The sequence below is a fragment of the Protopterus annectens genome, chromosome 3.part0 (assembly GCF_019279795.1).
Source record: "Protopterus annectens isolate FY-2018-M chromosome 3.part0, PAN1.0, whole genome shotgun sequence".
Taxonomy (NCBI): Eukaryota; Metazoa; Chordata; order Ceratodontiformes; family Protopteridae; genus Protopterus; species Protopterus annectens.
In genome coordinates, this window is record NC_056731.1 from 619604042 (window position 1) to 619620988 (window position 16947).

The window sequence follows — 16947 nt, forward strand, 5'->3', positions numbered from 1 at the left end:
CTTGCTTTGGTGCCACCATTATTTAGGACATTCTTTCATGAAGACCCATCAAATATGTTTAGCTTGGTACTTGGTCCTTTCAGTAATGGGGGTTTGAGCTCCATTGTCAGATATGAAAGTTACTTATAAACTGTAAAGATAGAATGGATGCTCCATCTTCATTACAATTCCCCATCCCTTCCTCCAGGCTTGACTTGTCTGTCCTAAGTATTGGTCTGCAGGATATTGTTGTGAATGGGTGTGTTATGCAGTTTTTTATGCAATAATTGCTGTCTAGAACTTCTGCTTCTTACAGACTTCAGACGTCTGGAGATGAATCCTTAGGGGCACAGCACTGGGGTTAAAAATGGAAAGACTGGGTAGCCTGGGAAAGCTTGCATTGCTAGGCAAAGTTCTACCTGTGTTAATCCTGTTAGTAAAGAGGGTGGAACTATCAGTCCAGATAAATATTTATGATAAGTATGTAACATTGATTTATGCTCACTTTGTGGTTTTGTTGTATCTTACAGAAAGAGTGATCAGTGACAGGAAGTAAAAAGCCTGTCTTTCTGTTTCTCCATGAGGCTGCAATATTGAACTACCTTCTATGAAGAGAAATACAAGCAGTAGGATCTCCCTTATGTGTCCTCTGAAGACAAATACAAGCAGTAGGATCTCCCTTACGTATGCTCTGAAGGCAAATACAAGCAGTAGGATCTCCCTTACGTGTGCTCTGAAGACAAATACAAGCAGTAGGATCTCCCTTACGTGTGCTCTGAAGACAAATACAAGCAGTAGGATCTCCCTTACGTGTGCTCTGAAGACAAATACAAACAGTAGGATCTCCCTTACGTGTCCTCTGAAGACAAATACAAGCAGTAGGATCTCCCTTATGTGTGCTCTGAAGACAAATACAAGCAGTAGGATCTCCCTTATGTACGCTCTGATGACAAATACAAGCAATACGATCTCCCTTACATGTGCTGTGAAGACAAACAACAATCAGTAGGATCTCCCTTACGTGTGCTCTGAAGACAAACACAAGCAGTAAGATCTCCCTTACATGTGCTCCGAAGACAAATACAAGCAGTACGATCTCCCTTACGTGTGCTCTGAAGACAAACACAAGCAGTAGGATCTCCCTTAAGTGTGCTCTGAAGACAAACAACAATCAGAAGGATCTCCCTCATGTGTGCTCTGAAGACAAACGGCAAACAGAAGGATCTCCTTTATGTGTGCTCTGAAGACAAACAACAAGCAGAAGGATCTCCCTTACGTGTGCTCTAAAGACAAACAAGCAGAAAGATCATGCTCATGTGTGTTTTGAGGGAAAAAAAGAACACGAGTAGCTAAATACTTGAGTCTCACGCTTGAGCTTTGTAATAGCAGAAAGTTTGATTTTTAGGCACAGGTGTCAAAAGATAGTGGATGTCTTCTGATGGGAGCTATTTCAGGGGAAGGGATACTTGGTAACAGTAAGCCTAAATGTGAGCCCAATCTGTCAAAAGATAGTGGATTTCCTCTAGAAGATGAACTGAGCAGGATTATGAGGAGAGTATTGTGATAGGCAAAGCTCTCAGATCCCACCTTACAAAACTGAGGGAAGATAGTCAAGGTGGCTTCAGACCTTCAGGGACATTTTTATAACGTTTGGATTACATTCTAAATGTGCATTTTAATGAGAAATAAAATTCCTGTAGCTGTGTTGTTTGTAACTAAGTTTGACAATACACTAGTAACATACATATATTTTAAGTGAAGTGAGTTAGACTAAACCACACTATGTGCTGTCTTAGATTTTTTTTTGTCATTAAGTGAAAGAAAATGGCATCAGTTTCTTTCATTTCTTTGTCTTGTGGAATTGATTTTTTATGATTTGGCTGCCAGTCTTCTTACTTCATGGTAGAGAAGCAGTTTCAGCCAAATAAAATTGTTTTAATTATCTTGCCAGTTGTGTAATATGGTCACTGTTATGTGAAATTGTCGAGGTACTGTTATATATTTTAGTTATAATTTTAATAGTCATAACTGAACATATACAGCTGTACTGCAGTGCAGATGCACAAATGTGTATGCTCTGTTTAATTACATATGAAGATAAGCCAGTAAATGTGATTTGGCTATAGATAGTATATACAATTGTATCTCTTTGTTTGCCTAAGTAATTTTTCAGCAAAGTGTGATCTTGCAAGTCCTGTTTGCTCATAACTGTAAATATAACTTACCCTGAGGTTGTGCAGTTAGCTTTGATTGTATTAAGTAATGGGGGGGGGGGATTGAGGGGTGCTTGCCCATCCTGCATGAATTACATTTGCAGTTTTAACATTAACATTTTTTTTTTGCCTGGGATGTTGCCTAGTAAACCTTTTTCATTAAAGTAACATTGCCTAGCACTGTTTTAATTTCTTCTCACTACATCAAAATTGCTATATACTTTACTTTATTTTCCTATTCCCAAGCCATCCACATTAACTGTATGTATCTAACATGTTTACCGAACTCCAAGTTCATGCTAGTATTCTTGACAGGTGCGTAACTATTTAACCACCAACTGATATATTTTTAATTGTACTCTTGTTTCTTTAGTGGCACAGAACTACTTCATTTGGCTGTTCTGCACCCTAGAAAGTTGTGTGTCTACTCAGTCTCAGGTAAGTTTCCACTTCTTTCTTGTACCTTTTGAAAAACAAATATGTATCTTGTGTAATTTGAAATTTGGATCAGTTTCTTTCTTAAGAGTGAGGTATGGGGTTTGATCACAAAATTTTTTGCCAGTGTGCCAAAGCATACCTCTCAAGTGTCCCTAATTTTGCCTTATATTTTTGCCCTGTGCCTTAAAAAATTTTAATTTTCTGATAAATCACTAAGGATTAAAGTCCATCAAAATGCCAGATGTTAGAATATTGTATTTATTACTGTTCATAAAATGCATGTTAATGCAGTACCTGCTGTTCTGGTAACCTTTTATGTGAATTTAGAATAAGATTTAAAAGATGTCCCTGATTTCGTCCTTTGTCACTGTATTATTGTTGACTTTACTCCTGATTCATAGGCAGTTCTTAGGTAGTTTGTAGGCTTGCATTCCAGGGAACTATTTAGGAGCCTAGCCCAAATTTTCCAGTTGCCTCCAGGCATTGTATGGTTAAGTGACTTGCTCAAGGTCATGCAGTATGCACATGAGGGCTGAGGGAATCAAACCCTGTACTACAAAATATACAACTCACAACCTTAACCATCTGTTCCAACTGCCTGACTCATTCTTGATCAAAGAAGTTGAAAGTTGTGTTCCAAGGTTAAGGACCAGTCAACATCACATGCTACTAGAGTTCTAGATTTGTCCAGTTCTGGTGTAAAAATATACTAATTAAATATCCCAAATTCAAATATGCCACAAAATGAAAAATGTTCATATTAAAATTAATATGTAAAAAATAATGAAAAGGTGAGTGATTGCTTTTGTCTTACATTTGCAAGATTGAATACATTATGTATATAAGAAACCCTGGCATCGCATGACCTCTACTGCATAACAGGGTTTGACTTTATATTTAAAGTCAACAGAGTCATTAAGACCTGGCTGTTCATATGCATATAACTTAACCTGCCAATCAAATTCTTTAGTATCAGAGATGTTTTCTATATGTCCCCCTTCATTTGCTTGCAGTTGTTCCTACGCACTAAAGTAAAATTGTTTATTATACAATTCTTCCTCTAAAACATGCACGCTGATTGGCCAGCCCAACCAGCGTGCCCGTTGTAAATCCCTCAATATACTAACGGAAAAAGATCCGGTCGCCCGGACTTTTTCCGTTAGTATAAAACACTGTCTTGCTATGTTAAAAGAGTTTAACATAGCGACACAGGTTTAAAAAAAGCAACGCAAATCTCCGTTGCTTTATTTAAAGCTGTCTCGCTATGTTAAACTCCTTTAACATAGCGACACAGTGTGTAAAAAGCAACGGAGATCTTGTGATCTCCGTTGCTTATTTTAAAGCTATCTCGCTATGTTAAACCCATTTAACATAGCAAAACAGTAAAAAGCAACGGAGATCTTGCGTTCTCCGTTGCTTTTGCCCACAGCTCTGATGTACTGTGTAAGCATGCGCAGTACATCAGAACTGCCGCGGAATACCAGACAGCTGCGGAAGGGCAGCAAAGAGGCATTATACAATGCCATTATTTAAGAAAAGTAATTATTTCTTTTCTTAAATAATGTCATTGTATAATAGCAATAACCCACTTCAGGGTGTGGGTAATACGGGATTTAACCACGGTTGTCTTTGTTTGGTCCCTCGGGCTTCGCCCTCGGGACCAAACCACGCCAACCGTGGTTAAATCCCGCATTACCCACCCAGGCGTGGGTTATTGCTATATTATACCATGATCCCCCCAAAACGTGTACGCTGATTGGCCAGCGTGCCCGTTGTAAATCGAGTTATACTAATGGAAAAAGGTCCGTCGCCTGACTTTTTCCATTAGTATAACTCGTTTTTAAAACACTGTCTCGCTATGTTAAATGGGTTTAACATAGCGAGACAGCTTTAAAATAAGCAACGGAGATCTCCGTTGCTTATTTTAAAGCTGTCTCGCTATGTTAAACCCATTTAACATAGCGAGACAGTGTTTAAAAGCAACGGAGAAAGCAAGATCTCCGTTGCTTTACTTAGTGTCTCTCTATGTTAAATGAGTTTAACATAGCGAGACAGTTTTAAAATAAGCAACGGAGATTTCCGTTGCTTATTTTAAAACTGTCTCGCTATGTTAAACTCATTTAACATAGCGAAACACTAAAAAAAAAGCAACAGAGATCTTGCTTTCTCCGTTGCTTTTGCTCAACTCTGATGTACCGCGCAGGCGCGCAGTACATCAGAACTGCCGCGATGCCGGACATCTGCGGAAGGGCAGTAAACAGGCATTATACTATGCCATTATTTAAGAAAAGTAATAGTTTCTTTTCTTAAATAATGTCATATAATAGCAATAACCACTTCTGGGTGTGGGTAATGCTAAATTTACCCACGGTTGGGTTTGTTTGGTCCCTCGGGCTTCGCCCTCGGGACCAAACCACGCCAACCGTGGGTAAATTTAGCATTACCCACACCCAGGCGTGGGTTATTGCTATATTATTCATATATAGTGATGTATATTTACTTAAAGTGTTTTTTAAATTAGACATCCTGCTGGAATAATCATGTTTGTACATCTTCTCATTCAACTTTGTAGTTGTTTTGCCCATGTAAAAACTGGGCAGGTGTCAGAATTGGCAGCATATAACATTATCTTTGACAAATGAGTGTAAAGGCCTTGTATTTATATATATATATATATATATATATATATATATATATATATATATATATATATATATACATATATAATATAATTTTTTTTTATTTCATACATTAACCTCTTTTGCTTATTTTTTAATAAATTTACACTGATTACAAAAATCACGAGAAGATCCCTTGATTACGTGTTTCTATCAATATATTTTTATGTATCCTTGGTACAGTCCTCTTTGGCATTTACTTGTTAGTGGTCAAAGTTAATGTAAATGCTTTGTGGCTGACTAAGATGACTGTAAACTTGGTGCCATCATAAACTCTCCAGAGTAATTTGTATGAATGGATGGGAAACAGTAAATTCACCCTTTAACACCCATGATGTTTATCATATTAATCACTACTGCAATTTCCTTAGCTATATGGTTATATCCTCCCAAGGATAAAACAGCCAGCTAGCTTCCAAAGCTTCAGGGCAGCTTTCACTTGGCCTATCAAGCAGCTTGAGCTGAGCTGACTGAAAGACAAGGTGATTGCTGCCTTAACCTTCTTAGTCTGGTCAGTATTTTTTATCTCTCACTTTTTCCTGCACTCCTTCTATCTTTTGATAACCTCCTGGACTTCTGCATTCCAGCACCAGCTTTCCTTATGTACCTTATATACATATCTGGCTCAAATGCACATGTGTTCTATAGTCCTTGCTTATGCTGTTTACAGACTCTGCCATTCTTCTTTGACTCCGCCTATTTCCTCCTCTTCTTCCTGAGGTCATAGAGCCCTTAATAATTCCGTGAACCCTTGTGTGTGTTTACTCCAGTCAACGTCCAGGTCTGCAGCCTAGTTTCTGTTGTCCTTGGAATGTTCTTTGACCACTGTTTGTAGCTGATTTTTTGCCACCAGTGATTTATGCTGTGGACTGTGTTTCACAGCAGATGACTTTGCAATCACTTATTCTGCTTCCATGCTCTTTTCTTACAAGGAGTAAGTCTATCTGCATTGCATGCTGACCACTCTTGTATATGATCTTGCAACCGTCTCTCTTGGCGAAGCATGTGTTGGTCACTATCAAGCCATTTGCCAGACAGAAGTCTATAATGGCCTGTCCTGCTTTATTCCTATTGCTGTACCTATGTAGACCAATGCAGCCAATAATATCCTGTTCTGTCTCTATGATGATTCATGTTCCCCATTATCATCACTAACTCTTGTTGTCCTACTTTACATAGTAAATCCTGCAACTGCTGTAGGAATGCAGTCCTCTCCGTGCCATCATAGGTTCATACTAGGCTATCTGCCCTAGGGCATTTATAAGCCTAGCCCAGAGTTTTGTGGCTTTTACCACCCCTTTAGTTTGAAGGATACTATGCCCATTATTTTGCTGTGCCTCTGTCAAGTAGTGACACCGAGGTTATCCCTGGGGTATACCTGCGATCTCCCATCCATTGGTCAAGATTTCTCTTGAACAAGGCCAGCGAGGTGCTCTGCCTCACATGTACCGGGATTTTGTTCCACAGCATAGGGAGTCTCTGGGTGATGAATCTGTCCCTCCAGCATGTCCTATTAATAGCTGTGTTGAGGTTTAAGTCTCTTGCCCTTGTAGTTCTGATGAATTTAGATTTTTTGAGGTGAAGCATGTTCATTAATTCCGGGTTGGACATAGCCTTGTATGTCAAGCACATGTCACCTCTGAGCAGACGGTAAGCGACTGAATAGAGCTGGAGTTCCTTCAGCCGGGCAGCATAAGACATATTTTTGAGACCCTTTATCCTTTTGGTGAGGAACTTTTGGGGCCTTTCCAATGCTGCAGGTGTCGGGTCAGATACATTCCGAATGGGGCATTGTACTCAATTATTGGTCTGATGAGTGATGAGTACAGGGGAACGATGACCTCCCTTGATCTAGATGTGAATCCCTTCATGATCCCTTCATGATCAGGTGGGCAATGTAGAAGGTCTTCCTAACTACTTTGGCAACGTGAGTGTCAAACGAAAGGCCACTGTCAACCTGGGTCCCTAGATCCCTGATAACCTCTTCTGTGCTTAGTGGATTGCCACCTATATGGTAACTAGGGGTAACCTTGTTTTTCCCGAAGGGTATGACTATGCATTTTTTGGTGTTTAACTTTAGGCCATGGTTCTGGCACCAGTTATCCGTGTCTATGAGACCCTTCTGAAGGATGTCTGTGTCAGATGAGTTTTCAACTATCAACTAATAAACTAGTTCGGGACTTAAAAGACTACGAAACAGGTATTATCTTTAGTTGGCAGCGTGAACCTGTGCGTAATTGCTCCAGGGGGAGGAGCTGGACTCGCAGCTCAAAACGAAGAGACTTTTCAGCGTCTTCTTTTTCTTCAACGGAACAGAATACTGCTGCCAAAAATGTTTCTTTTGCCAGAACTGTTGTTTCCAATCGAGTTCCTGATAGGGATGTTACGGAAGCTTCTAATGAAGCTTCTAATTCAAATTCTATGGATAATGTGAACTTTCAAAATGACCACTACAATAAGGGGAGAAACGGAAGAAACGGCAGAAAGGGGCGAAACCGTTACAAATGAAGGTTTGACAATAACAGTTTCAAACAGAACTTGTTACAATGTACCTTCATTGGAATGTATCAACTTATCTAACTTGCGTTTAAACTATGATATGTTGAATGTTCTGTGTAAGGGGAGTAAATTTGTTCCAACGATTTTCCCGTCATTTGCTGATATTTATTTAGAAGTTAAAGCATTTGTTCGCAAACTTTTATTGAGAGTATACTTTAAGAAGTTTACTAATGTGAATGTGAATGTGAATGTGAATGAAAATGTTCCAAATTCAAATGAGATTTATAATGAATCATTTAATGAAGTTGATTTTGACGAAAGTCTAATGAATTTATCCGTATATAACTATGAATGTGATGAATCTAATTTTTCTTTTGATGAATGTGATGATGGTTTAATTTGTCCTAATACCAATACTAATTCAAATGTTAATTACTTGACAGGATATGGCAAGTTAATGATGCCAAAATTCAAAAAAGTTAGAAGTAAGTTTACACCAGCGATTTTTATACCAGCTATTTCAATTTTCCAAAAGGTACTTCTTAAAGAAACAGAGTTATCATTTAGGGAATTTTGCAAAGAGAAAAAACAATTTAATTTGAATAAAGAAGAATGGCAGGCCTTAAAAAATCTTAAAGAATTGAAAAATGAGTATATATTCAAATGTGTTGACAAAGGGGGTAATTGGGTTATTTTGAATAGACCTGATTACTGTAGGATGGTTAACAGATTGCTTTCTAATTGTGAAGAATACAACAAACTTGATGGTGATCCCCTAAAATCTTACAATGAAGAATTGTTATTTTTACTGGAAAGGGGAGAACGACTAGGATTTTTCCTGCAAACTGATGTTAAAAAAATGTATATTAAAAACCCTACTACACCAATATTATACGCACTGCCCAAGATCCATAAAGACTTCATTGAGCCCCCTGGTAGGCCTATAGTATCAGGGGTAGGCTCCTTTTTGGAGAATGTCAATGTCTTTTTGGACTTTCAGTTAAAAGCTTATCTTAATAGGGTCAGTGGTCATATTTGTAATACTCAAGATTTGATCAATGAAGTATCCAAAATTTGTTGGAACAGTGATTATTATTGGGTGACCATCGATGTTAAGTCTTTATATACAAATATTAACATTAGGTGGGGACTTGAACCTATTTATAATATGTTAGGTGAAGGTCCTAGGACTAGTTTTTTGATTTCTTTATTGGAATTTTGTTTAACTCATAACTATTTCATGTTTAATAATGAGTATTTCCTACAAACTAAGGGGACTGCAATGGGAGCTGCTTATGCTCCCACATATGCTGTGATATATATGGATTCTTTTGAAAAAAAGTTCATCTACCCCACGGATTTTTTCAAACATAAAGTAATTTTGTACAAACATTTTATTGACGATTTGATTTTCATATGTAAAGGGGATGTGTTAGAATTTTGTGATTTTTTTGAATCCTTGAATAACAATGAACATAACCTTTCATTTTCATATGAGATGAATAGAAATGTAATCAACTTTTTGGATCTGACTTTGTTTGAAAGAAATAATATCATTGAGTTTAGACCTTTTAGAAAGAGTACATCAGTTAATATGTTTTTGCATGCTACTAGCATGCATCCTCCTCACTTGTTGAGAGCTTTGCCTTATGGGGAATTCAAAAGAATATATCAGCATACTAGTATAGAATCTGAGTTGGATCATGAGTTAAATGAGGTTTATTTAAGATTAATGGAAAGAGGGTACGAAAAAAAAGCAACTCTTAAAGAGTATGAATAATGTTATGAATAAGAATAAAAACTTCACAAAGTTTGAAATGGATGTTTTAGATCCAATAAAAAAAGAAAGAGATGTGGAAAAGATATTCTTTGTGACCAGGTACACAACTTTTTCTGAAAAATTTATTTCCTTAATTAAAAGGTTTTGGTACTTGGTCAGTGAGGATGAATCTATAGGTGAACTCTTTCCATATCACATAATTTTTTCATATAAAAAAGGAAAAAATTTAAAGGAAATATTAAATAATAACCTCTTAATCAAAAAAACCTTTCATACTACTAATGTGGGAACATTTAGATGTGGCTCTTGCAGCTTATGTGATAGAATAATAAATGTCAGGTCTATTAATAATATTAACCATACCCCCAAGCATTATTTTAATTGCAAATCCACTGGTGTTGTATATACACTTACTTGTAGTTGTAATAACATTTGGTATATTGGACAAACCAAAAGAATGGTTAGAATTAGAATTTTAGAGCATTTAAGGGACATTCGGAATTTAAATCTATCTAGTCCCGTTGCTAAACACTTCTTTGAAGCTCATGAGGGGAAGTCAGAAAGTTTAAAATTTAGTGTTCTGGGCAAGCCTTTTACTTGTAGGGGTGATAACATTTCTGATAGATTACTGGAGCTGGAAACTAGGATGATTTTGAAGTTCAACACTTTAAAACCTTTTGGTCTAAATTTAGAATTGGGTATTTGATGAAATTTATACATCAAATTAATTCATTTTATTGAATGTATTTAAAAATAATATATTTACATTTATACATGAATAATAATATATAATTGGAACATATAATGAATTTAAAATGTAATTTTATTGATATGAATATTTATTTAGGAATTATTGTGAGATCACTTTAAAAATGTATATAAGTCTTTCTCCTTTTTTGGAATTAATTAGCTAATTAATTAATTGATTGTTTAATTGCTTTATATATAAAACTGCTACTGTGCAGCAGTAAGTTGTGATCCTTGAAGGCGAATTGCCGAGGTACCAGGTCGTTGATAATAAAGGAGAATTGCTGGAGAAGTACTGGCTGTTTGGTGTGCTGTTTGGTTTTGTGCTTTCATGTTGTTGTGTTTTTTCGAGTTTTCAACTATGGTGCCTAGTTTGCAGTCATCTGCAAACTTTGTCAGCCATAATCCTCCTGTGTTTGCTTGTACTTCTGAAAAGTAGATGCCGAACAAAAGTGGGCCCAGGACTGAGCCCTGTGGGACGCCACTTGTGACAGGCTTGGAGTCTGACATGGCGCCAGCAACTCTGAGCCTGTGGGTTCTGTCACTTAACCAGTTTGCAACCCATCTAGTGACGTATGGGTTTACATTTAAGCTGGTGAGTTTTTCAATGATACCCGAGTGGGGTATTGTGTCGAAAGCCTTTGCCAGGTCCAGGTCGGGGTAGGCTGTGTGGACTGCCTTGCCCTCGTCAATGGCCTTGGTGACTGTTTCGAAGAAGTCAACCAAGTTTAAAAGGCATGATCTGCCCTTGACAAAGCCAAACTGGGTTGGATCCAAAGTCTGCAAGTCCCCTATGTCTTTATTTATGAGTTCCATTATGATCCTCTCCTTAGCCTTGCAGACCAGGCTTGTCAAGCTGACGGGACGGTAGTTTCCGGGGTCGGTGGAGGCACCTCCTTTATGAAGTGGGACCACCATTGCCGTACGCCACTCCTTGGGTACGTAGCCTGAGGTGAGGCTAAGATTAAACAGCTGCCCTAGCTGCGGGTTTAATTCCTCATTGAGTTCGTGGAGCACACAACCGGGGACACCATCTGGTCCCATGGATGCTGTGTTTTTCGCCTTGGAGATAGCAGTTCTCACCTGAGCATTTGAGATGTTTGGGGGACTACAATCCTCTGGTATAGATATCTCTCCTTTTGGGGGGGAGGGGGGGAGAAATTTGCACTGAACCTGTCAGCCAGTATGTTGGCAAATGTCTGTAGGTTCAGTGATTTTTACGTCATTTTGAACTAATTCTGAGCATATCTGGGAGTTTCCTCCCAGGTTTCTAACATAGCTAAAAAAGGCCTTATGATTGTCTTTTGAGTCCTTAGCGATTTTTCTCTCAAAATTTGCCTTGGATGCTTTTATGAGAGATCTCAGTTTTTTACTTTTAATGATCAGGGGTGTCTTCCCTTTTACGGATTTTGCTCTATCTTGTAGTAGCTTCTTCCTTTTGTTGTAAAGCTTGTTTATGGCTGGGGTCCACCAGACTGGACGCTTGCCTTTGGTACAAAGAGTCTTTGTTTTGTTTGGGATTGCCTGGTCCATGCAGTCCTGGAGGTGCTGGTAGAAGGCATTTGTAAGTGATTCAGCGGTTTGAGTAATGGTTTCCGCTGGCTCGGGGGCCTTGAAAGAGACCACACCAGTCTTTAGGAGTGTGAAGTCAAATTTTGAGAAGTTCTTCACTGTGGTCTTTTTTATCTGGGGTGGGGGCGGGATGTGGACTTCCAGTGAGATTAGTTTATGATCTGATCTCACCAATGATGGGTATACTTCTGGTGTTGAACATTGTGACCCCGTGTTTGTGATGATGAGATCTAGTATGTTTTCTCCTCTTGTGGGGATGGTGACTAGTTGTTCCATGGCATTTGAGTTTATGAACTCTAGGAACCTTTGGGCTAGAGTGTTGGGGCTTGAGTAGTGATCCCAGTCTATATTTGGATAGTTGAAATCACCCAGTATGATGGTGTTTGGAGATATATTTATCCTCTCCAGTGTTTTCAGTAAAGCTGTGTGAGGTTCCTGAGTTTGAGAGGGTGGCCTGTAACAGGCTACGAACTGCAGTGCAGTCTTGCCTACGGTTAATTGCACCTGGATGGTTTCCGATGCATCGTGCGTTGCCACCAACCTTGAGGTGAGCCATCACAATCCTGTTGTGGGGCATAGGTTTAGGTTATGAATGCTGCTTATCTTTACACTGGAGTCTGATTGCCTTGAGTCTGTCACTAATTCTACTGACAGCACTATCTTCAAAATCCTCAACCTTACCACAATTCCCATAACATGTCTAGTCTGTCCTCACTTCGAGTAGTAAATTCTGGATCCCAAACCAAGTGGCTTTGCTGGCCTGACCTTCTACTTTGTCTCCTGGATAAATAGGATGTATAGTCTTCTTCTTAACATCATGTCATCTACTTCCAAGATGCATCCGGTGAACTCCTATTCAGTGTAGCAATCCTTAGTTCATGTTTGGTAGATTAGGCTTTACATCTAGCTTTATGTCAATAGGACTACCCCAGGTAACTCAGGCTAGGCAACTGGACTCCAGCCAGCCAGTAGTTTGCTGGCCCAGGTTTGCTTGACTTTATGGTGTCCATACACTGACCAGTAGAGGCACATAGACCCCTCCAACCAATAGCATGGATCCCTAGTGTAAGTTGGAGTAGACTCGTTTTCAACCAATTTATCACTGGCAAATACCCATGTCCATTTCTGGCAACATTAGTCAATGTAACCACGTCACGTAGTGATAGTTTTTGCACTACTGAGTGGCTAGCCCAGACATGGTGCAGTCTGTGATCCATGTTTTCCTTTCTAGAGGATCTGCAAACTATGGTTAATGTCTAAAATGGTTGGTCTGTACAACTCTTCCCCCAGTAGGCAACACCTAGAGTCTGTGCTGCTGCCCACATCTCTGTTAAGGTTTGATTGCACTCTGTTGGCATACCTCTCACTTCTAAGGTGTAGACACCCAATACATTTTTGGGAGGTGAGATAAACCCCACAGAGACACTGGGAGAACATGCAAATTCCACACAGGCATCGGCCAGAGGTCAGGATTGAACCCTGTGCCTTGTGCTTGGCAGACAAAGACCATTTTGCCAAATGTGCCTCCTCTAACTGAATGACATTGTAGTATTCTCTGAGGATTGGAAGAACTATTTGCCCAAAGTCCAAGCCATTGTAAACTCTCTGCATCAGGTTGGATTGAATGCTGATGTGCAGTGAAGTGAGTTAGGAATGATGAAAGTGTTCTGCTTGGGCTGTGTAGTATACCAAGGGTATGCGAAACTACAAGTTGAAAAACTGGAAGCATTGTAAAACAGGCCCAAACTTACCACTAAAAAGTAAGTGGTAACTCATTTGGGCCTAGCTAGCTGTTATCAACAGTGTGTTCCTGATTTTTCTGGTATTGCTTGCCCTGACTGACTTGAGGTAATGCTCCACTGAAGGTAAAATGGACAAATGCAATGCAACAAGCCTTTAGATGACTAAATAAATTTTAGTATGTATGGATACCTGAGATGTAGGCATAGGTATAGTTTTGCCTCTGGTTGTAGAGGGAGATGAACATTCCATTTGCTATATTATTAGGAAGCTTAGTTATGCTCAGATATTCTACACAGCTATAGAAAGAGAGTGTTTAGCCATTAAGTGGGCCCTCATCATCTTGAAATAATACTTCCTGGTTCAGTGTTTGTCCTGATTATATATTATGCCCATTCCCAATGGCTTTTCTGACATAGGGACACCAACCCAAAGCTGTCCCAGTGAACACTGATCCTGTATCTTTTAGATAATGCATCACTGCCCCTCAGCCACCTGGATGCAGATAAGCTGTCCTGGGCATATAGCCCATATTCTGTGGCTGAAACAGTGGTTCTGTACAGCATAGTGGTAGCAAGTGCCTTTATACACATTTGACTAGGAATGTCAGCTAGAATAGTGATGGATAATCCCTTTAACAAGATTAACCCAGAAATAAGCAAGGATGTTACATGTAATGAGGGATAGCTGCATATAGAGGTATTAAAACACAGTACCTTAGTCCACTGGAGAGCCATGACCTTTGGGTCTGAGGAGGACTCGAGTTGGATTGATGTACACAAGAATGAAGAAATAAGGCAATCCAGAGGGTTGCTACTATGAAGGAAGGGACCTCACATTTGAGAGTCGAAGGGTGGGACGTTGGCATAATGGTTAAGGTATTTACCTTACATAGACAGGGTGCAGGGTTTGATTCTCACATGGGGTAATTGGCTAGGCTTAAAATGGCCCACAAGGGCAGTTAGCCTAGTACTAATCTATGAACCTATGAACTGTACTTATTAGTGCCTGAATAAAAGGTGAAGATGTTCTGTTTTATCTCATTGCTGGAACTGAAGATGAAGCTGCTTAGTAATTCCTTGTTGCTGGGATTCGGGGGAGAGCTACTGTGCTGCCTACAAGTTTAGTTTTTTTTTTTCCACTGACTGATCTGGAGTTCTCTTTAGAAAGTAACACTGCATCTAAGTGTAAAATTTTGCAATCCTGGGACAAAGCCTGCCTATCAGGTAAATGTGTTTAAGTTGGAGTGCAAACTTAACTTTTTTTTTTGTAAAAATCGATTATTTTTTTACTGAACTTTGTTTATTAGTCAATAAATAAGATTTTTAAATCATAAAGCTGACTCCAATCATTGCTTTGTATGTCTCCAACTACCAAGCACCTCAAATATCTGTTATTTAATGCAAAATAAGGAATTTATTCTTAAAATATCAGGGTGCCAATAAATTCTGAGTAGCCACTTTAAATCATGATTCAGTTGCTTTTTACCCTCACCTCACCAGTCCACACCCATGCCAACCATCATTACCGATATTGGATGGGCTGACATCACTGAAGCTGCACATCAGTGATGGACTGCAAGACAAGATGGGTCCAACAAAAATGCACTGAGGGAAGTTTGCTTCAGACAGAGCCTTAAAGACTAAAGAGTTCAGCATCTGTCTCAATCAATGTGAAAGGACCATAAAAACATATACATAATCTTTTCTCACCTTAATGCATGCAGGTTATTATGTGGTGCAGTCTAACTCTGTGATTGAACCTTAAACTGAAAGAACATTCAGCAGTAGTACGGATTCTAAGAGTGCTAATTTTGAACAAGGGATTCTGAACCAAAACATTTTTAGCTTGATTTACTGGATTTAATAGTTATTGGAAACTTGATTAATGTATTCTTGCATTGCAAATTTTTTCTGGTTGCCTCTGATGCTGACTGTATTGAATGCCAAGTAATATTCATGTGTGTTACCTAGTGTTCTTTTGCATTTCAGATAGTGGACATTCTTCTGTCTTAGGCCACAGTAATAGATATTTGCCTGGTAAAATATTTTATATGGTTTGTTTTGCTTACATGCATTTATCTTACATTAAAGACAGAACTTTGTCTCATAGCCAGTTATATTAACTTAGCACTACTGCATCCTGCTTGTCATTTATTGGACAGCTTGACTATATTTAGCCTAGTCTTAATGGTTGTCTCCTCATGCAGTGAACCCATTTATTCCCTTATGCTGTTTATATACTGAGCATAGCATAGACAGGAACCAAAGCATCTTACTCACTAGAACTGGAGACCTCCTTGTATTACCGGTAGACATCAAGTAAGCAGGTTATTTGGCAGTCCACCACTTAATCTACTGTATGTGCTGGCTATAGGCTTACAAAGGGCATTATTACTTCACATGATGGGGGGCCATATATTTATTTATTTATCTGTCTATCCATCCATCTATCAATCTTCCTTTGTTGACTGAGTTAGTCTCACTAGGCTAGTGGCCTGTCTTCAGGGGAGACCAAAGATGGTATTTCTTCTACTAGAGGAAATTTGACCAGGGCAATGGGGAACATCACCTACTGTTTTGAATAGGTGCTGGTTGATCTTTTACATCCACCTGAGGTACCACCAATTCAAGCAGATGGGGTATGGGTTTAATATCTCATCCAAAGGATGACACGCAGATGAATGCAGCACCTACTGCAGTGTCAACAGTCCATCTACCTGCTGTAGGAAAATAACTCACAACCTGCACCAAAGGCGAGTGTGCTACCTGTTGCACCATTGACATGTTTTCTTCCTCAGTGGAACAGCATGTCTTGCTGTTGCGTCACCTTCATGGCACAGATGGAAAGTATGGGAAACACTTCACCACTGCTTCATAATATGTATAAATTTACAACATTAGCTTCATGATTTTTTTCACTATATGTAAGCTGCAGTAACTTTTTTTTTCTCTTATTCATTACATACTTGCTTACAGTGCCTGTTTTTATCCTATCTTGTACACTACCCCAAATGTAATTGTTCAAGACGCTGCAGACATGTGATTATATTGAACAGAGTTATGAGTTATCAGTTATATGTACTCAGCAAACTGATCATAGGCAGCATCTGTAACTTGTAGTATCACTTAATTTTAGCTTCTGAGTAGGTGGTACAAGCTAATAGTGAAAGCTTTTAAATCAGGAATTAATGGAGGAGTGAGGTGATGCTAGCTAATTTAGGCTAGTTGTGACAGTTGGGCAGATATAGATAGACAATTAGTCTCTTTCTGCTGTATGTGTGTGTGTATGTGTATGTATA

The 16947-nt window shown here is 38.9% G+C and overlaps 1 protein-coding gene across 3 annotated transcripts in view; it reads left to right on the forward strand.

Annotated features, from left to right (window-relative positions):
- BBS9 (Bardet-Biedl syndrome 9) overlaps positions 1 to 16947 on the forward strand; it is a 2479230-nt gene that overhangs the window by 375804 nt on the left and 2086479 nt on the right. For all 3 annotated transcript variants that reach the window (XM_044065020.1, XM_044065022.1, XM_044065021.1), the window contains exon 4: positions 2566 to 2630. In XM_044065020.1, coding sequence (XP_043920955.1) covers positions 2566 to 2630 — 65 coding nt within the window. The remainder of the gene's footprint in view (positions 1 to 2565; positions 2631 to 16947) is intronic.